The 21,608-nt window shown below is 67.8% G+C and overlaps 1 protein-coding gene across 2 annotated transcripts; it reads right to left on the bottom strand.

Moving 5' to 3' along the window:
* Positions 1–1,439: 1,439 nt before the first annotated feature.
* On the bottom strand, positions 1,440–20,023 carry ARRB1 (arrestin beta 1). 2 transcript variants are annotated; one of them, XM_075742666.1, is made up of 16 exons: positions 19,727–20,023; positions 10,346–10,376; positions 9,298–9,358; positions 8,215–8,259; positions 7,661–7,857; positions 6,673–6,732; positions 6,497–6,564; positions 5,291–5,426; positions 5,119–5,203; positions 4,963–5,035; positions 4,192–4,329; positions 3,883–3,966; positions 3,434–3,457; positions 2,665–2,735; positions 2,269–2,320; positions 1,440–1,711 (listed from the first exon to the last, which is right to left on the bottom strand). In XM_075742666.1, the coding sequence occupies exons 1-16, from the start codon at positions 19,744–19,746 to the stop codon at positions 1,600–1,602; spliced, it is 1,257 nt and encodes a 418-aa protein (XP_075598781.1). In that variant the 5' UTR covers positions 19,747–20,023; the 3' UTR covers positions 1,440–1,599. The 2 variants fall into 2 exon arrangements, with proteins under 2 accessions (XP_075598781.1, XP_075598782.1); XM_075742667.1 differs by lacking the exon at positions 3,434–3,457.
* Between the last annotated feature and the right edge of the window lie 1,585 nt (positions 20,024–21,608).

Genomic DNA, 21,608 nt, shown 5'->3' on the forward strand with positions numbered 1-21,608 from the left:
AGAAGTGTCCAGGCGCTGGGACTCTTTTTTTTTTCTTTTTTTTTTTTTTTCTGAGTTTAATAAACTAGAATAATTTATTTGACAGAACACAGAAACATCACAGATATGGTGGAGAAACCAAAGAAGCAGGTATCAAGGAACAGTACAAAGTAACCACGTTACAAAAAGAAGAAGTACCACGCTGCCCATCAGCTTTACCCAAAAATAACGGGGTGGGGGGCTCAGCTCTGCACACACACCCCCCCGCTCAGGGGAGGGACGGAGCCGTCCCCGTGGGTTGCTCTCAGATGACAACGCTGACCGCAATGGCACAATAAATAGTGGGAACAGCCTCTGGGTCGGTGGTGGGAGACCCGAGCCCCCGGCAGACCCCGGGGTGGCGGGGGGGGGGGGTGTGTGTCTGTGGGGTGCACCCAGCAAGGGAGCCCCAGGACGGGCACCGCCAAGCCAGGAGCCGCGAGCATCGGGTGAAACACTGCTTAGGGTGCTCGATGCTGTGCTCCCCTTCCCTCCCCGCCCCCAAATAGGTGCTCGACCCCATGCGGACACGGACCGGGGTGCAGGGGGGGGGGAAACACCAACCAGGGGAGCTTTGCAGCTGGTGAGGGGCCAAAGCATCCCTGGTGTAACCCCGCGGGGAACGAGGCCGTTACGCCGTGACCCTGCCGTGCTGAGAAGGGGCATCTGCAGCCTCTCCCAGCGCCCGCATCGCGTGGCCGATGGCACGGACCCCCCGGGGGGGGCTGCGTGTCCCCGCCGCCAGCCCCCGTCCCCGCGTGCCGGTTCTCACAGCTCGGAGCTGGCTTCCTCCGGGGAGGCTACGATGGTGCAAAACCCGACGGTGCAAAACCCGACGCGGCTGGAGGATAAACCCCCGGGGTTGGCCGCTTTTGGGGGTGAGAGTGGGGGGCGGGGGAGCAACACCCACCCGTCTCGCCGGCTGCAAACCCCGGTGCGGGGGCTGAGCCTTTGGCCGGGGGGCAGCTGGGCTCGGGGCAGGGGCCGAGGGGCAAAGCCAGGCTCGTGCATCCGGGGGGGGGGGACACACGCATGCAGCGGGGCCAGGCGGGGGGGGCCGGGCGGTGGGTGCATGGAGGGGACGGCCGAGGTGCGTGGGTGCCCTTTCCCATGAGCAGGCTGCCTAGAAAAGATCCCCCCCTACCCCGTTCTGCTGCAAGCCCCCCCCCCCCCAATTCCCCTCCCCGTAGCAAACTGGTGTTGAGACCGGACTTATATAAAACGCGTAAAAGAGGCGGCTCATAGGAAAGGGCTCGGAGCGCGGGGAGGGGAAGGGACGGGGGGGGCTGGGTGGGGGGGTCTAAGGCTGCTGTGACCCCACAGGCCCCCCCCCACCCCGGGGGGGGCCTCCAGCACCCCTCCAGCCGTGCCCTGCACGGGAAACAGCAGCTCCGGCAGCTGGATGAAGAGTGACAACACGGCACAGCTGGAAGGTTATAATTGCCGTCGCCATCAGGCGATTCCGTAGGCTCCCGGTTACAGGTAGAAAACAAAATTAATAATTATAGAAAAGAGAAGAAGCCTAATGCACGGGTGTTACTGGCGCGCGCCGGCCCGGCGAGCTGGGGGGGGGCACCCCGCTTATCTGTCGTTGAGCTGCGGGGAGTTTGTCCGCTCCTCCTCGTCCTCCTTGTCATCTTTCATGCCTTTGAGTCGCTGGCGGGCGAAGTCTTCGAACACGATGTCATCGTCACTAGACACAAGGCAGAGGGGTTTTACCGGGGGTGGGGGGGACACGGGGGGTGTGCGGTGAGCTGGCGATTTGGGGGCACCCACCGCGAGGCTGTGCCAGCTCCCACGTGCTCAACCCGCACCGCGGTATTTCAGCAGCTCAGGGGGCTTTTAAAACCTCCCAAACCCACTTATTCCAGCAAAAACGCAGAGCCGGGGATTAACCCGGTCGGCGCGACGCGGCCGCGGAATCGCCACCCCCCCACCCCCCTCCTGCGGGGGCACCCCCCCGACCTCCGCGATCCCGGCGGGCGCTTTCTTACTGCGGTTTCTCCTGGTTTTGGTTGGTTTTTTTTTTTTGGAAAGCCATGCAGGGAGATGGCGAGGGAGGAGAGAAGAGAGACGGGCACGGCATGCGTTACGGGTTACGTGCGCGGGGTTAGCCATCGCGTGCCGACCCCGCGGCACGGCGCGGCAGGCGTTAGCGGGGTGGGGGGGACACACACGCGCCACCTCTGTGAACCCATCACGTCCCCACGCAGACCCCGGCGGGGCGGGGGGAGGATTTTTGTCTCTTACTTTGTGTCAAGCTCTATCAGATTCGTATCTATGGGCGCTTCGTTCTCTGGAACTGAGCAGAGGGAAGGATGGCGCAGGGTTAGTCACCGCAGACACCCACCGGCGTCATCGCCGCTGTCCCACCGGCTGGGTGCGACCCCCCCCCCCCACCACCTCCCCGGGGCTCGGCTGCTCCAGGGCGATGGGGGCACCCCCGTTTAGCCCCCCTGGAATTTGCTGCCCTGCAAACGGGTCGCCGTGGGCTCGACAGGAGCCGAAAATCTCCGCCGGGCACCGTGCAGCCTCGTCGGCGCGGACAGGGGAGCGGGCTGACCCCTCTGCCCCCCCCACCCCCCCACCAACGCCACCCCACGGGCGGGGGGGTGCCCCACACCCCACCCAGGGCCGGACACTCACCGTCCCGGTGTGCCGGTTCCTCCTTGGGTTTGGGATGCATCAGCGTGAAGGGCAGCTCCACTGCGACGTCGCTGCAAGAGAAGCCGGGGTAAAGCCCGGCGCTGCCTGCGCTTTGCGGGCAGAACGGGGCAAATTTGGGGGTGGGGGGGGAGGCAGAGCAGCATCCCACATTTCAAAGCCGGGCAAAAACCTCTGTTATCCTCCGCGTTGCCTCTTTACAGCTATCGCGTTTGACCCCGTGGTTTGGGATCAACAGCCCGTGGCTGCGGGCACGCGGGAGGGGATCAGCGCAGCACAAATCAATCTGCTTTTCAGCAGCTTATCAGCATCTGGGGATCCAAATCCCACCCCCCCACGCCCCCCCCCCCCCGGGTTTAGGCTGCGTGTCGGCAGCGTCGCGTGAACGGCAGCGGGGTCCAGGCACCCCCGGCGCTGCGGGAGGGATGGAGGACGGTGCACCGAGTTTCCCCGTGCTCAGCGACGGCAGGGTGGGACGGCCCGAACGTGGCCCCGAGCTCCTCCGGGGACGGGGTGGGGGGGGTGCAGGATCCGACCCCCACCGGCATCCCCGGCCCCGCCGCCCCGTCTCTGCGGGCTGCCGGGCTTTGGACGCCGGGTTGGCCGGTGACCCCCCCGGCCCGCCATGGCGGTGGCATCCCGAGGACGAGCGTGGGGTCGGGGTGGCAGCGGGGGGGACCGAGGGGTGCAATGGGGGGGCGGGGGGGGGCTGCGGCTGCCATTCGGGGTCGTTCGGGGGGAGCGGCATTACCTGGAGGCGAGGTCTCCCAGCAGGCTGGCGTGGGTCAGAGGAGACACGTTAGTCACCACCCCCCACGGACACGCGACCCCCCCCCCCCCCACCGGCTGTGTCCCCCCCATGCTGCTGCGTCCCAGGAGGGGGCTGGGGGGGTGACGGGCCCCACCTGTGGCACGGGAGGGCTGCGGGAGGGGGCCCAGCTTGCAAAAGGTGCTGCAGCACAGTGCGGGGGGGGGGGAGCGGGGCTGTTGTAAGGATTAATGACCCCCCCCAGCAATGGCCACGCTGGCGTCCCCAGCAAGGGCCACCTTGTCCAGAGCTGGGCTCCGCCGCAGCGTCGCCGTCCTGCCGCCCCCGGGAACCACGCAGCATCCCGGGGGGGACACACGCACCAAGGCCGGTCCCAAGCCCGGAGCGAGGGAAGAGAGGGGGTGCGGCACGGGGGTCCCCCCGACACTCACCCTCCTCGGGACACCACCAGCTTCACCTTCACCTTGTAGGAGACGATAATGCCCAGGATCTCCTTGTTGGCTCCGTCTCTCAACCTGCAGGAAGGGGCAGGCGGGCATCAGCGAGGGGGTGTCCGTGGGGACCAGCCCCCCGCCCCGGTCCTCCCGAAGGTCCCCCCGCCGGGTCTCCCCCACCCTGAACGTCACCCCTGGAGCAGGAGCTGGTGCCCACCGGGGCTCGGTCCTCCCCCAAGCCCCCCACCACCACCACCGAGGTAGCGGGAGCCCCGGGGGTGCTCGGGGTGCCGGGGGGGGGCTCACAGCGTGCTGGAGGCCAGGTTGGTGTCCTCGTGCTTCAGCTTGCCGTCCAGCGCCAGCCCCCGCTTCTCCCGGTTGTTGGCGAGGAAGGGGGTCAGGGTGTAGACTTTGCAGAACGTGGAGCTCGGGGCCACCATGTCGCTGGGGATGACAGTCACCATCAGCCAGAGCCCCAGCTCCCCCCATCTCTGACAACCCCACAGGCCACCCTGGACATCTCCATCCCAGCCCGGGGAACATCTCTGTCCCAGGCCCAGTCTGGAGGACACCTCCTTCCCAGCCCACCTAGAGGTCCTCTCCTTCCCAGCCCCAGTCTGGTGAACATCTCCTTCCCAGCCTGGTGAACATCTCCTTCCCAGCCTGGTGAACATCTCCTTCCCAGCCTGATGCACGTCTCCATCCCAGCTCCAGACCTAGCCCACACATCTCCATCCCAATCCCAGCCTGGTGAACATCTCCATCCCAGCTCCAGACCTAGCCCAAACATCTCCATCCCAATCCCAGCCTGGTGAACATCTCCATCCCAACTCCAGACCCAGTGCAGCACACATCTCTGTCCCTGCCTCAGCCTGGAGTTCATCTCCGGCCAGGGGGACACAGCGGGTGACATCCCCCAAGGTGCCATCACAAAAAGGGTCTCCAATCTCCCTGCTCCTCCCACCAGGACCTCCAACATCCCACTGCTTTGAAGGTGCTGCACTGGGGCAGGAGTCCTCATGGCTCCTCCGAGGTCCCCGGGGCCCTTCGCGATGTCCCCAAGCAGCCGGTACTCACTCGGCGTCTTCCACGGCCACCGGGCACTTGTACTGGGCGGTGTTGAAGAGGCAGATGTCGGCGTACTGGCGCACTGCGGCGAGATGGAGAGACGGGGGTTGGGGAGGGTCCCCACGGGGAGGGCAGCTGCGGGGGGGATGAAGCCACGCTCCTCACCTGAGATTTTGATCTTCTTCACCGTCTTGTTGGTGTTGTTGGTGACATGGACGTTGACGCTGATGGGCTCACCGTGGTAGTAGATCTGTGGAGAGCAAAGGAAGGGGGACAGTGAGGTCCTCGTCCTCACCACGGTCGCCCCACCGGCGTCCCCTCCCCAGTCCTCGCCCACCTCCTTGTCCAGGGACGCCTCGAGGTGCAGCGGTTTGTCCGACATGAGGAACTGCCGGGTGGTCTCTGCCATGGGTTGGGGGCCGGGTCGCTCCGGTGCGTACTGGACCTTACGGATCACCAGGCGCACCGAGTTCCTGGGGGAGATGGCGAGAGGAGAATCCAGGCATAGAATCATAGACTCACGGAATCACTAAGGTTGGAAAAGACCTTTAAGATATTCAAGTCCAACTGTCAACCCAACACCACCACGTCTACTAAACCACGTCCCCAAGCACCACATCTACACGGCTTTTAAATCCCTCCAGGGATGGGGACTCCACCACTTCCCTGGGCAGCCTCTTCCAGGGACTGACAACCCTTGCCGTGAAGAAATATTTCCTGATCTCCAACCTAAATCTCCCCTGGCACAACTTGAGGCCGTTTCCTCTTGTCCTATTGCTTGTTCCTTGGGAGAAGAGACCGACCCCCACCTGGCTACAGCCTCCTCTCAGGGAGTTGTAGAGAGCCATCAGGTCTCCCCTCAGCCTCCTCTTCTCCAGGCTCAACACCCCCAGTTCCCTCAGCCGCTCCTCATCAGACTTGTGCTCCAGCCCCTTCCCCACTCCGTTGCCCTTCTCTGGACACCCTCCTGCCTGCAGGTTGCCCTCTTTCTTGGCCCGTTTTGGGTCAAATCCCTCTTTTCTTCTGGTGTGCTGGGTCAGGAGAAGGATGGTGTGGGAGGTCCCAGCTCACCTGGGCTGCGAGAGGGCAGCCCCGCGGCCGTGCCAGGCTGCTGGTGTGGCCCCCCCCACCACAGCAGGGTTGGGCAACTTGCCTGCAGCGCAGCAGTGGATGTCTCCATCCCAACCCCTAGATCGTCTCTTACCCATCCCTACTCTGGGAAGTATCTTCATCCCAGCTCCATCCTGGGGAACACCTCTGTCCTGGAGAGCATCACCATCCCAGCCCCAGCCTGGAGACTCTGTCCCGGCCTCAGGGAACATCTCTGTCCCAACCCCCATTGTGGAGGACAGCTCCATCCCAGCCCCATTGTGGAGAACATCTCCATCCCAGCCCCACCCTGGAGGACATCTCCGTCCCAGCCCCATCTCACCCACTGTGGGTACCAAACCGGGGTGCCCCTGTCCCACTGCCGGGTCGCAGCCCCTGCCAGCACCCTGAGGACGCTGCTCCCACCCGGGCAGGATGGATCCTCTCCGCTCACCTTTTGTGAATTTTCTCCTCCAGGTTCTCGGCACAGAAAGCTTTGACCTCGTAGTCCACGCCGCAGGCCTGGAAACCAGGAGGGGGCAGAGGAGGAGGCAGAGAAACCCCTTTGTGCCCCCCCCAAGAGGTGACCCCAACCAACGGCTTGGTCCCCACTGCCCGGTGCCACCTTACCTTCCCCGTGTCCTCCGGACCCGGCTGCAGCGTGACGGAGCAAGGCAGGTTGGGGGGGATCTGAAGGGGGAAGCGGGGTCAGGAGGGGGGCTGCGACCCCCAGCCTGGAGCCGGCTTTTTCCCCGGAGACCCACGGCACCACCCACCCCCCCCCCTCCCCAGGGCTGCACCCCCTCTTTCCCGGTGCTGCCAGCATCTGCCCTTCCTGCCCGCGGTGGGACGGGGGGGCACAGCCAGGAAGGATTTCCCCGTTTTCCTAATTGCATTCCCTAATTGCATTCCCTAATTGCATTCCCTAATTGCTCGCTCCCCTTTCCCTGCATTTCAGCCCAAGTCCCGCTCCGCAGCGGTCCCGCCCAGCGGCTCAGCCTCCTCAGACCCCAAACCCCGAAGGGTTACAGACCCGATACCTGATCTGCGGCTTTGGGGGGGTGGTTTGTGTTAGTCTGGGGGATCGGGGGGGCGGGGGGGATGGCGGTTCTTTCCCAGGGGGTCGGGGCTGTTTGCGAGTCCGCAGGGCTCGACCCTGGGAAATGCCACCAGGTCCCCAGCAGCTCTGGGGAGCGGGGGGGGGGGTGGCTGCCATCGCCAGAGCTGCAATGGGGAATTTGGGGGTGCGGGTGCACAAAGGGGGTGTCTGCCTCCCCCCCCCCCCCCCCCCCCCCCCGTGCCCTGACAGAGCTGCCTAGGCTCTGCTTCGCTTTGGGGGAGCCCCCCCACCCCGGTTGGTGTCACTGCCCCGGCCACGCTCAGGGTATGGACCCCCTGTGCCGGCACGCCCCCCGTGCCTCAGTTTCCCCACTGGTGGCTGCTTTTTTGTTCCGGAGTTTTAAGATCCACCGCATTTTCCATATGATCCAGCGGCATTTTCATCACGGCCGGGGGGGGCGAGCACCTCACCCCCTAGCTGTGACCTTACGGGGCCGGGGGGGGGACACCCACCATCCCCTCTAGCACCCAGGAACGTCGTCACCCGGTGCCACCCTACCTCGAAGGTGAAGGGGTAGGCGTGCTCGCCCAGCTTCTTGATCAGCCGCTCCTGCAGCCGCGTCAGGGGTTTCTTCTCCTCGGGGACCGGGGGGAAGGCTTGGGCGTTGGCCACGAAGAGGTCCTTGCGGAAGGTCAACCCCAGCACGTCCAGGTCCTCGCGGCCGTAACGGAAGGCGCAGGTCAACGTCACGAAGACTGGGGAGGGCGGCAAGGGGTGGAGGTTGGCGGCGTCGCGGTTTGGTGGCATCACGGCAGGGTGGTATTACGGCACGGCGGCATCGCGGTGTGGTGGCATCGTTGGTAGGGCGGTATCGTGGTACGGTGGCATCGTGGCTCATCCCCACCAGCACTGGGAAGCGGTGGTGGCTCCCAGGAGGTGCCATGGTGGGGAGATGGGGACCGGCCAGATGCACCCCGGGGTGCCCACCACGGGACCCCCATCCTCTGCAGGATGCCAGCGCCGGGGCAGGACCACGCGGGGACGCTGACCGTCCCCTGCGGGGTGCCACCTCCATGGCCCCGGGCACAAGGGACCCCGCGGGGAGCCGTTACCTTTCCTCTCCTTCAGGTACTCGGGATCCACCAGCACCACTCCGTCTGCAAGGGAACACCGCGGGGTCAGGGGACACCCCGGCACGGGGCAGGGGGGGACACACCGGCATGGATGGGGGGACACGCTGGCAGGGATGGGGGGACACATCGGCAGGGACAGGGGGACGTGCTAGCAGGGACAAGGGGATGTGGCAGCAGGGTCAGAGGGGCATGGGGGGGGTGGGGGCGTGCAGGCAGGGTTTGGGGGGGACACGCCAGCAGGATTGGGGGACACGCCAGCAGAGTTGGGGGGACATACCTGCTCGTTTAGGGGGGGACAGGCTGGCAAGGTTGGGGGGGGATGTGAATGCAGGGCTGGGGGGGGACACAAGCGGGGTGGGGGGGGACACACTGGCAGGGTGGGGGGGTACATGCAGGCAGGGTGGGGGGACACAGCGGCAGGGTTGGGGGGGACATGCCGGCGAGGTCAGGGGGATGTGGCAGCAGGGCTGGGGGGACACAGCGGTGGGGGGGGGGGGGGGGAAGTACAGGCAGGGTGGGGGGAGGAAGTACAGGCAGGGTGAGGAAGGGGACGTGTGGCACACCAAGGTGCCTCAGAGCTGCCAGCCGGGGGCTGGGGGGGGCACGATGGCAGGAGGGGGACAGGCTGCACCCACCGCACACAGGGGACAAGCAAAGACCCCGGCGGGGGGGCACAGTGGGGACCCCGGGAGCCCTGCGGTGCCCAGCTCCCCAGGAGCAAACAGCCAGGCGCTGCCACCGCAGAGGGCTGCACCGTCGGGCTCCGGCACCGCCGGGCTCCGGCACCGCCGCTGGAAGGGGACGCGGCCCGGGGGGGCTCTGGGCTCTGCCTCCCCAGGGGGATTCACCCAGAGGAGCTGCCGGCGTCTTCGCCGAGTAACAAAACGTGACTACGGTTCCAAACGGGCTTCTCCGGCGGCGGTCCCTTAGGGATGCAGCCAGTGGCAGCGGATGGGGATGGCCCCGGGGCATCTCCCCGCTCCCCAAAATCCTTTTCTCCCGCAGGCTCAAGTCACCCCAGCCCACCCCGGCGCATCCCCCCCCCACCCCGGCCCCACGTACCCACGGGGTCCACCACGTCGATGTGATCCACGAAATCTCTCTTCCCCAGGTAGACGGTGAGCTGTGGGGAGGGACGGGGGGGTCAGGGATGCCCAGAGCAGCCCCCCACACACACACACCCCCCCCCCGGGCCGGATCCATGGCCGGCAGAGCTTGGGGGGTGTCCTGGGGTCCCCCCACCTGGTCGCTGGGGTCCATCACCCCCCATGGTCCCCACGTGCCACCCCAGCCCTGCGGCACCCCCAGCCCCAGGCAAAGCCTGACACACCCCCCCCCACCCCCAAGATGTCCCCAGACTCGGTGGCACCTGGAGGCACCTGGCATCTGGGGACACGGGGGTCCAGGTCAAGCCCCAGCTGCACCCCATGGGCTCGTCCCCATGGGTCTTGTCAGTGGGGCAGGGCTGAGCCCCACAGCGTCACGCCGTCACGCTTTCTCCCGATGGGGAAACTGAGGCACGGAGCACAGACGCGTCACCCAGGGGTCAGCAGGAGCATCCTCCCCGGAGCGCCGGGGGATGCCAGGCACGATGGAGCGGAACGCCAGCTCCAAGCTGGGACTGAGCTCACGAGCTCCCGACCCCAGCGCGTCCCATCGGGTGACTGAATAAACGCGACGTGTGTCCCCCCCCCGGCGCAGGACGGGCAGGAGCGGGCAGGACCCCGGGGAGCTGCAGGCAGGGGGTTACGCTGCCAGACCCATGCTGGCGGCTGTCTAAAACCCCACAGGCAGGGCTGCCTGCACCCCGGCACCCCTCCGCTCAACCCCACGGCGGGGCTGCGGGCAGCTCCGCCACTGACTGAACCCCCTGACCTCGGGCGAACCCCCCCCCCAAACCCTGCCGTGCCTCAGTTTCCCTTCCCGCTGGCGTGGCAGGATGCTCGGGCAGCGAGAGGCTTGCAGCGCGTCTTTGCGGTCTGGGTACGTGCCCGTCCCCCCGCCCCCGGCTGTGCCCGCAGGTTTTGGGGGGGTGGGGGGGTCACCCCAGGAAGCACCAGCTCCCCCCGCTTCCCCCCCGCCCCCGGGGAGCCACCGGCCTCCCGCTTACCTTCCCGTTGGGGCTGGCTTTCTTAAACACCCTGCAAAAGAGCACGGGGAAGGGGGGGGGAGGTTAGCAGCTGGGGCACCCATGGGTGCTGCGGGATGCGTTTGCAGCCCCGCAGGGCATCGGGGGGGCCGGGTGTCCCATCCTGACCCCCGTGTGCCCAGCCCCCGTGCCTCAGTTTACCAGCCGGCTGGGGCGTTGGGGCTGGGGAGGCAGGGCCGGAGGCCTTCCCGCGGCGCCGTTACGCCAGGGAGGGGTTTGGCCCCTTGCCTGCAGCAGGCAGGGCGGCCCGGCAGCCTCTTCCGGGGGGGGGGGCTGGGCCTTAGGGTGGGGGGGGTCCCCGTCCCGGGGCCGCTGCGGGGTGAGGCGTTGTGCAAGGGGCAACGGAACACGCAATGCAAAGCGCCCTGCAAGGTGCCACGTAACAGCGCAGCGCAAGGCGCCGTGCAAGGCGCCGTGCAAAGGCCCTGCCGTGCGAGGTGCAGTGCCAAGTGCCACACAAGGCGCCGTGCAAAGGCCCTGCCGTGCAAAGGTGCAGCGCAAAATGCCGTGCAAAGGCCCTGCCGTGCGAGGTGCCGTGCGAGGTGCCGTGCAAAGGCCCTGCCGTGCAAAGGCCCTGCCGTGCAAGGTGCAGCGCAAAATGCCGTGCAGAGGCCCTGCCGTGCGAGGTGCCGTGCAAGGTGCCGTGCAAAGGCCCTGCCGTGCAAGGTGCAGTGCCAAGTGCCACGCAAGGTCCCGTGCAAAGGCCCTGCCGTGCAAAGGCCCTGCCGTGCGAGGTGCCGTGCGAGGTGCCGTGCAAAGGCCCTGCTGCGTGCAGCCAGGCTTTCTGCAAGCCAGGGGACAGCACGGCAGAGGGGCAGCCCCCCCCGGCCAGCGGCACAGCCCCCCGCCCCCCCCGCACGCCCACCCCGGGGTGGGGGGGGGTTCCTCCAACCCAGGGCGAGCGGCGCGGGGAAGGGTCCCTGCGGGGAAGAAGCACCCACGGGTGCAGCCCCGCTGGGCGCAGGCTCTGCCCGACCCTCAGCACCCTGATGATGAAGGAGCGGTCGCTGCCAGCACCCTGCTCCGGAAAACAGAGGTGTCGGGACGCCAGCACAGCACGGTGCACGGGGAAGGCGCCCAGATACCACCAGGACGGGCAGCAGCCAGCACCCAGCTGCCTCCCAGCAGCCTCCTCTCGCTTCGTGGTTTTCATTTGTTTCTAATTACCTGAAAGCACATTAAAAAATGCGCCTTGTGCCGCACGCAGGGATATTAAAAAAGGGGGGTTGGGGCGAGGGCTGGGGCATCGCAGCACGGCAGCTCGACGGGGACGGGGACGAGCCTGTGGGTGCCCGGGGAGGCGGGGGGGGGGGGGGGCTGGCAGCAGCACGGGACCACGTCACCCCGAGGGATGAACCCCCACCCTGGCACATTTGCACCCGCTGTGGGGTGACGGTCCCCAACGTCACCTGTGCCCCGCGGGACGTGGAGCGCACGGACGGATCCCAAAGTCACTGGAGAGGTGAGGAGAGACCGGGGTGCTCCGGTCCCCGAGGCTTTCCATCCAACCCCCATTCCGGGGGACACCCTGCACCGCGGGAACACCCCCCCCCCTCGCCCCCCCAAAACCCCTCTGCAAGACCCCGTGGAGCCGCCGGGGAAGGACGGGGGTCCAACGTGCCACCGCGGCGTTGCAGCTGCCGAGAAAGCCGGAGCATCCCCCATCTGTGCAGGCAGGGAGAAGGCAGGGGCAGGCAGGGCTGCCTTGCCCGACACCACCTGATTTCGGAGGCTGCTCAGAGCCTGCCCTGGCACGAAGCCACCCGTAATGGGTTCTCCTCGGATAATCCCTCCTCGCCTTTAAATTCCATTAAAATCATCTGGGAAGATTAGCAACAGCGGTTCGGGCTGGGAAAAACAATTCCCAGGGCGGCTGCTCGGCTCTGCCGAAATACCGGGGGGGGTTCCTCCAGGCGCTGCCGGGATGGACCCTCACCCCGCGGGCAAGGAGCGCTGCCGGCACCCTGCTGCCTGCGTCTGCCTGCACCCCACCGAGGGGCAGGCAGGGAAAGCAGCAGCCGGTGGGTTTGCTCGGTGCAAGCGGGGAAGGAAAAGAGAACGAACGCGGTGTCCAACACGCGGTGCCTGAGCCGGGGGCGACCATAACCCTGGCGATGGGGTGGGATGCACCGGGCAGCCACGGGCACCAGCCTCCCCGGCCCGGCACAGCACCGGTGCTCAGCCCCGGGCTACCGGGGACATTCATCGCCCTGCTCCGGTCACGCCATGTCACCCAGCAAGGCATCGCCGCCAGGTCCCCGGGGACCGGAGCACCCGCGGGGCACCGCTCGGATCTGCGGCACGTGCAGCCGGCCGGGGAGCAGGATGCGGCGTTGCTCCTTCAGGGAGGAAATTTCCGCCGTCCCTGAAATCGCAGGGAGATTCCGGGAGGAGGGTGGGATTCCCAGGACCGGAGGGGCTCTCCCCAGCCCCCCATGGGGAAGGGGCTCAGCGCGGAGATTTCCTCTGCTGGAGACTCAGCAACTGGGAAAAGGGGGGAAAAAAAGGGGATTGCTGAAATTCAGCATTCCCTCCGAGTGACAACGCCTGGTTCTGCCCGGAAAGGGCCCTTCGTTCATCTGCTTCCAGCCCAGCCGCCTCCTCCGGCAGCAGCTCCCGCACCGGGGAAACCCGGGCAGGAGGAGGAGGAGGAGGGCAGGGTGCTGAGCTGGGGCTGAGCTGCTCCGGCAAACCCCCGTCATCACCCACCCCAGAGGCAGGAGGATGCTCTCACACCGTGCGTCAACCCCCGCCGTGCCTCAGTTTCCCCACATCCCCTGCCTTCACGCGTCTGCAGAAAGACGGGGAGTTCCCGGCCCTCGATCCAGGGAAAGCGGAGAGCGCAGGGACCCCCCGGCACGGAAAACCAGCGAGAAGAGGAGGTGAGCCCCCCCCAAGCCAAGGGGCGGCTTCGCCCCCGCGCAGGCTGTCGGCAGGGCCCATCGCGGGGGCTGGGGCACCACAAGCGTCCCTGCGTGTCTGTGTCCCTGGGTCCCAACAGCCCTCCGGCCCTGGCCCACCATCCCCCTATCCCTGCAGCTCTGTGGCCCACGCCCCCAATCCCTGCATCCCTGTGTGTGTCCCCAATCCCACATCCCTGCATCCCTGTGTGTGTCCCCAATCCCACATCCCTGCATCCCAGTGTCCCCACATCCCTGCATCCCTGTGTGTGTCCCCAATCCCACATCCCTGCATCCCTGTGTGTGTCCCCAATCCCACATCCCTGCATCCCAGTGTCCCCACATCCCTGCATCCCTGTGTGTGTCCCCACATCCCTGTGTCCCCACATCCCTGCATCCCCAATCTCTGCATCCTGCATCCCTGTGTGTGTCCCCAATCCCACATCTCTGCATCCCCAGTCCCTGCATCCCGCATCCCTGTGCCGCTGCATCCCCACATCTCTGTAACCCTGTGTCCCCACATCCCTGTGTGTGTCCCCACATCCCTGCATCCCACATCCCTGTGTCCCCAGTCCCACATCGCTGCATCCCTGCATCCCCAATCCCTGCGTCCCCCATCCCTGCATCCCTGTGTCCCCAGTCCCACATCCCTTTCATCCCCAATCCCTGCATCCCGCATCCCTGTGCCCCTGCATCCCCACATCTCTGCAACCCTGTGTCCCCACATCCCTGTGTGTGTCCCCACATCCCCCTGTGTGTCCCCCCATCCCCGTGTCCCCCCATCCCCGTGTCCCTGTCCTTGCATTCCCGCACCCCTGTGTCCTTGTCTCCCCACGTCCCTGTATCCCGGCATCCCACCTCCTTGGGAGCCGCAGGGCCCAGCAGACCGAGCTCTGGCCGGGGAGCGCAGCAGGATCGGGCCCGGCCGCCAGCCTGACGCCAAGGGAGCTGGGGGGGCCGGGGGGGCCGGGGGGGCCACCCACACCGCCGCACGTATCCCCTGGACCCCAGACCAGCCCCGGGGGACGCCGGGGGCTGCTGACAAACCCTCTGCCGGGCCCGGAAACACCGGGACAACCGGCCGGAGGCCCCGGAGCCACCGGGACCACGGGGACCATCCCGCCGGCCCTTCCCGGGTGGCCTCTCCTTGGGGGGGGGGTTGTTCCCAGCTGAGACGGGAAGAGCTTTTCCACGGGCGCGACGCTCGGCGCGAGGGTTTGCCAGCACCGCGGTCCCCGGCGTGCGAGGGCCCGATCCCGCGCCGGCGCGAGCAAAGCCGGCGTTAACGGGAACGCTGGTGCAATTAAATAAATGGGGAGGGGGGGGGAATAAAGGGTCTGGGCTGAGCAGGGAAGGGCACAGCGCCGCTGCTCAGCATCTCCCCTTCCCCACAGTGAATTAATTCATCGGGGTTAGGGCCAAGGGAGGAGCTGAGCATCCAGCCCCAAGAGCCGGGGACGGAGGGGGCGATGCCATCCTCCTGAGAGCCCGGAGCAATTAACAGCGGGATTTTTCTGGGTAATTAATGAGGCATCAGATAAAAACAGGTTGGGGAGCATCCCCCGTCACTCTGCATCCCCTCCCCGCGGGGACCAGCACCCACGGGAGACCCCTGGGTGCCGCGGGGGTGTTTCGGCGTGCCGGATCCTGACCCCGAGCCGTGGCAGGAACCCCCGGGAACCGCGGCCACAGGACGGAGGCTCAGCCGGTCCCACTGCCAGGACCCCCCCGGGGACGCCGGAGGGGGAAAGCAGCACTACCTCCTTCCCGGCCCTCGTTACACAAACGAACCCGCTAATGAACCCCGGCGAAGGCGAGATCGATGGCGGGCGCCGCAGAAGTGCCGAGCAGGAAACAATTACTCACCGCTCCTCCCCGATGCCGCCAGCACCCACCCGCCCTGGCCCCACGCCGGGGGCACGAGTCCTGCGCAGCCCCACGCTATGGGGGCAGAACCCCGGGGTGACCCCACACTATGGGGGCAGGAGCCTGCGGTGACCCCACGCTATGGGTGCAGAACCCCAGGGTGACCCCACACTATGGGTGCAGGAGCCCCACAGAGCCCAAGACCTGCACAATCCTGTGCTATGGGGGCAGAACCCTGGGGTGACCCCACACTATGGGTGTAGGAGCCTGGGGTGACCCCACACTATGGGTGCAGGAGCCTGGGGTGGCCCCACGCTATGGGTGCAGGAGCCTGGGGTGGCCCCACGCTATGGGTGCAGGGACCCCACAAAACCCTGTGCGATGGGTGCAGGAGTCGTGCACGACCCCACGCTATGGGGGCAGGGACCCCACAAAACCCCGTACGATGGGTGCAGGAGTCGTGCACGACCCCACGCTATGGGTGCAGAACCCTGGGGTGACCCCACACTATGGGTGCAGAACCCCAGGGTGACCCCACACTATGGGTGCAGGAGTCCCACAGAGCCCAAGACCTGCACAACCCTGTGCTATGGGGGCAGAACCCCGGGGTGATCCCACGCTATGGGGGCAGGAGCCTGGGGTGACCCCACACTATGGGGGCAGAACCCTGGGGTGACCCCACACTATGGGTGCAGGGACCCCACAAAACCCCATGCGATGGGTGCAGGAGTCGTACACGGCCCCACGCTATGGGTGCAGGGACCCCCCCAGAGCCCCCCCCAGAAGACCTCAAGGGATGCCCATCCCCACGGCCCGCTCTGCCCGAAAGCACCCGTGGGAGCGGGGCAGGGGCACGCGGTGGCCTCTCCCACTTCAGCAGCCACCCCGTGCCGGGGTGCGGGGGGGGGGGACGGGGACGGGGACGGGGACGGACCCCCACCCACCGCTGGATCCGGAGGGAGGGAAGGAGGAAGCGCGGAACCTTCCCTCCCCCTCCAGCCCTTCCTGGTGTCGAAACGCTGGAGACACGAGGCAGGAAGCTGCCGCCGCCGCTGCCCACCGGTGACTTCCAACCCCGGGAGCCCCACGCCGTGGGCTGGTAGCCCCGGTACCCCCCGAGCCAACCCCCCCCCCCCCCAGTATGCTCCGGCAAGGCCAGATCCTGCTCCCCTACCCACCCTGCCATCGATCCCCGTACCTTAACGAGCTCGTTAGGCACAGGTCCGGGGCTAACGATCGCTTTATTTGGTGGCTGATAATTGAGTGGGGTCCGTTTGATGTCTGTTGGGAAGATTTACGAGGATTGGGTTCTCCCGGGCATCGGAGCGGGGTCTGACGGCAACCGCCATCGATCGCCTTTGAACTTGGGGCAGAGGAGCCGGGGTTTGCGCTGGCTCTCACGCTAATGGGGCCGGCGGGCAGATCTAATTAGCCAGCGCCGCGTTAGAAGGGACCTCCGGGGATAACGGAGCCGCCAGCAACCACATCACACGCTCCGGCATAACCCCGCGGCGGCGGGCGGTGGCTCCGTGCCAGCCGTGCCGGGATGAACCCGGAGCACCGCGCCAGCCGATCCCAAAGCAAAGAGCATCCCACGGGCCCGACGCTGCATCCCGCGTCCCCGCGTCCCCTGCCAGGCTCGGCGGCAGCATCCCCCCGGCCGGGTCGGAGCTTTGCCGGCTTCCTTGGCAAGGAAACGCCTTGGCTGTGGGATCCGGGATGTGTCTGGATCCTGCTGTTATTACCAGAGTTTGTTCTCCAAACAACATCCAGGAAGCAGGAGTCTCCGCTCCCGGGCCACCTTCCAGAGCTCCTTCTCTTCCCGGCCGAGATCCCTGCTCCGCTCCCGGACCCTACGGCTTCATCCGGGGAGGGGGGGGATGCACGGCACACCGGGAACGCAAAGCATCCCGGGGCACCGGTCAGCCCCGGCGCGGTTTGATGCAGCCGAGGGGCAGGATGGGACCGGGAGGGCAGGGGGAAGGGTGCAGAGGGGCGCCCGGTGCCAACCGAGGTGGGCTCTGCCGTACCGGGACCACCGCGGCGCTTCCCCGCACCCGACCGCGCGCAACTCCAGCTCCAGCCTTGTCTCCACCGACCGCTGGGAAACCACGAGCCACCGGCCGAGCATCCCACCGGCCCACGGAGGCCCACGGGTGCTTGTGGAGCTGCGGCCGCCCTAGCTGGGTGCTGGGTGCTGGGTGCTGGGTGGGAGGAGCTACGGGGGGGGGGCGATGCACATTTTTGGAGAAGCTGCAAATAATTAGGCGACGTGTTCGGCAGCGGCCGGGGCTGGCCTGCTCCCCGGCGGTGCCAGCAGCCACAAACTCGCCTGTTTACTCCACCGAGCCGCTTCCTCCGGCTCTTCCCACCGCAGGGCTTTGAAGGGGGCTCGGCAGGAGGCTGGGAACGGCGGCACGACGCCGCACCGGCCGAGCCCCCGAGCACCCCACCGAACCCGGGGACGGCTCCCGCACCCAGCGCTCGGGGTTCGCCCGCACCCCGGATGTCATCCTCACCCTGCGTGGAGCACCCCAGGGCCGTGCCGGGAGCAAAGGGTGCTCAAACCTCGCAGCACCCAGGCCGGTCGGTGGCAGATATGGAGCGGTGACCCCCAAAAGTGGGGTGACCCCACGCTGGCACCAAAGAAATCAGCAGAAACGATGTTTTTTGGGGGCATTCGGCGGTAAATCAGCTCCTACAGTCAAACCCCCCAAACCCCTCGCTGGCGGCTTCGGGATGAATCCAAGTGGATTTGGGGCTGGAGCTCCAAACCGGAGCCGAAAGGGAGATTTTGGGGGGGTGGGAGATTTGTCAGCCTAATTCCCGGCCTCCCCCCCCATCCCCGGCTCCCTCCGTACGCGCTGCGTGGGCAGGGAGAAGATCAGCTCCTGCCTCTCCTGCCTGCACGCCTGCCCGCAGTCGCTGCCAGCCTATGGGAACGCCGCTCGCCCGCGCTCCCCCGGGCACCCAAAAATCTCCCGGGGCCGAACCGGCTGCATCCCGGGGATTACACCCAGGGTGGGGAGGGAACCCAATGGGTGCCCCAGCCCCGCCGCTGCGAAAGCAGCCCCCCCCCCCCCCCGACTCTCAGGGGCTGCTCGCCCGCTCCGGGGGTGCAACGCGCCGGTTCTCGAGAATTAGGGATGCTGAGTCGGGGGGATGCGGATGCTGTCACCCACGGCCTGGGTAGCAGCACCCGGACACCCCGTCCGGCAACGACAGCCCGCTCCCCCCCCCAATGCTGGGGGTCAGCGGGAGTCCCCAAATCCCATCCTGCCACCCCAAAATGCTGCAGCGTTTCTGGAAGGTTCCGCCAAAGCAGGGCCGGACCCCCCTCATCCTTCCCGCCTGCCGCGCGGCACGGCGGTGACATCGGCTGCACCGGAGCCACCCGGCCCTGACACCCGGGTGCCACGGGGGGTGGTACGAAGGGGAGGGCAGTGCCACCCCCCCCCCCCCCCCGCCTGCCTGCCGGTGCTTGGGGGCGAGCGGGAGCGCCCCTAATTACCTGGCCCTAAATAATTAACGACAGGGAGGCCCAGGGGACCGGGGTGAGGGATGGCACCCAGCTGGAGCGTTAACCCCTTGGGCGCCACGCCGCGACAGCCGGGGAGGGGGGCATCATGGGAGACACCCCCAGACCCCCCCACGCATGGGCTGGTGGGGGTCCCAAAATCCCAAAAGCCCTTTCCCGGGGGTGGGCACCTCCGCGGGTCCGTGCCTCCACGTTCACCCAGGGCCCTGGGAAGTGCCGGGCGGCCAAGGGACCCCCCCCCTGTCCCTGCCAGCACAGGGGTCCCGGGGCGGGGGGGGGGGACACGGACAGCCACCGCGACAGCTCCCACGGGCCCGCGGCGTCGCGCGCCGTCATGGCTCCCGTGCCTCCAGGTGCGGCACATGCTCCCTAGCACCCCCGAAATGCCGCGGGGAGATCCAGGGCCCCGCTCCCCGGGGGTCGCTCCGGGCTCCCACCCGAACTGTGAGCAGGGAAGAGCCGGGGTGACACCCACCCCCCCAAAAAAAACCCCCATTTAGGCTCCAAATCAGATGGGCAGAGAGCAATCACACCTCCGAGCGCCCGCCTCAGACCCATGGTGGGGCCTGGGTGTGGGCAGGGGTGCGGGCAGGGGTGCGGGCAGGGGTGCGGGCAGGGGTGCGGGACCCTCTCCCCGAGCCTGCGGGTCCCCCCGGCCCCCCCGGCCCCCGGCAGCCCCAAGGCACCGGCCCTGGGCCGGGACACAGGCAGCAGCGCGCCCCCCCCCCCCCCCCGCACCCCAGCAGCGAGGGGACCCCGGCGGGGACCCAAGGGACCCTCCGGCATCCCGGCCAGCGGTGGCCAGATGTTGTGCCGAGCCCGGGGGGCAGCCCCGCAGGACTCGGTGCAGGCAGCCGGGGAGCAGGCAGCGAGCAGGCAGCGAGCAGGCAGCGCTGACACGGACAGCGGAGGCGTTCCGGGATCCCCCCCCCCACACACACACCCCCCCACCCCCCACCCACCTCCCCCCCCCGCCCCAGCGATACCCGGGGGTGCCACCCCGGGGTGCCCCGTTCCCCCCCCCCCCCCGCAGCTCACCGGGTGCCTTTGTCCCCCATGGCCCCGCCGATCCTCCGGGCAGCTCCACCGGGAAGCGCCGACCGGGCTTGGAAAATTACTGGCTGGATGGTGGCGGGGAGAGGCGGCGGCGGGGCGGGCGCTGGGCTCGGTTCGGCCCGGTTCGGCTCGGTTCGGCTCGGTTCGGCTCGGTTCGGCCCGGTTCGGCTCGGTTCGGCTCGGTTCGGCCCGGCTCGGCCCGGCTCGGCTCCGGTGGCGGCCGCTGCCGAGCGCAGCCCCGCGGCGCTGCCGCCGCCTCCGCCCGCCCCCGAGCGACGCGGCCCCGGGGCGGGGGGCGGTGACACGCGTGGGGCCACACGGGGGGGGGGGGGGGGCGGGTGTGCACCGCCCTGCGCGCGCGGGCACACACACTCGCACTCACACTCGCACTCACGCGGGCGCGCGCGGGTAGAGAGGGGGAGGTGCGCCCCCCCGTGCCGTGCACACGCACATGCACACGCGGGGAGGGGCACCACCACCACCACCCCCACACCCCCACCCACCCCGCGTGCACCGGTGCACACACGCAGAGGGAGGTGCGCGGCCGTCGCGTGCAGCGGTGCACACGCGCACGCAGAAGTGCAACACCCCCACGCACGCACACCCCCACCCCCCACGCACACCCCCCCCCCACGCACACCCACCCCCACACCCCCCCGTGTGCACCAGTGCGCGCGCGCGCAGACACACACAGAGGGAAGTGCACACCCGCCGTGCACACGGACACAGAGGGCAGTGCACCCCCGTGTGCACACACACACGCACACACACGGCAGTGCAGCCCCGTGTGCACACGGACACACACACACACACACAGAGGGCAGTGTGCACACGCGCGCACACACACACACACGCGCAGAGGGCAGTGCACCCCCATGTACACACACACACACACACACACAGAGGGCAGTGCACCCCCGTGTGCACACACACACACACACACACGCAGAGGGCAGTGTGCACACGCACACATGCACACACACACACACGCGCAGAGGGCAGTGTGCACACACGCGCAGAGGGCAGTGTGCACACACACGCAGAGGGCAGTGTGCACACGCACACACACACGCAGAGGGCAGTGTGCACACGCGCACACACACGCAGAGGGCGGTGTGCACACGCACACACGCACACACACACACGCAGAGGGCAGTGTGCACACGCACACACGCACACACGCACACACACGCAGAGGGCAGTGTGCACGCGCACACACACGCAGAGGGCAGTGTGCACACACGCGCGCGCGCACACACACACGCAGAGGGCAGTGTGCACACACACACACACGCAGAGGGCAGTGTGCACACACACACGCAGAGGGCAGTGTGCACGCGCACACGCACACACACACGCAGAGGGCGGTGTGCACACGCACGCAGAGGCCGGCAGACACCCCCCGGCCCTGTGTGCACACACAGAGGGAGGTGCCTGCACACGCACACGTGCACGCACACCTGTGCGCACCCCCCCGCCCTGTCTGCAGCCGCGCCCACGCACACCAGCTTGTGTGCACACACGCACGCTCACCCCCGCGGGCACGCTCCCACAACCGCCCACCAGCCAGGGCTCACCCACCCCCTGCACTGCTGGCTCTGCGCTGGGGTCCCACCACCCCCGGGGGGTCCCACCACCCCCATAGGGGTCCCACCATCCCCAGGGGGTCCCATCCCCTCCAAGGGGTCCCACCTCCCCATAAGGTCCCACCACCCCCATAGGGGTCCCACCTCCTCCAAGGGGTCCCACCACCCCCATAGGGGTCCCACCATCCCCGGGGAGGTCCCACCATCCCTGTGGGGTCCCACCTCCCCCTGTGGGGGTCCCACCTCCTCCAAGGGGTCCCACCCCCCCATGGGGTCCC

The sequence above is a fragment of the Balearica regulorum genome, chromosome 1, assembly GCF_011004875.1.
Source record: "Balearica regulorum gibbericeps isolate bBalReg1 chromosome 1, bBalReg1.pri, whole genome shotgun sequence".
NCBI classification, from domain to species: Eukaryota; Metazoa; Chordata; class Aves; order Gruiformes; family Gruidae; genus Balearica; species Balearica regulorum.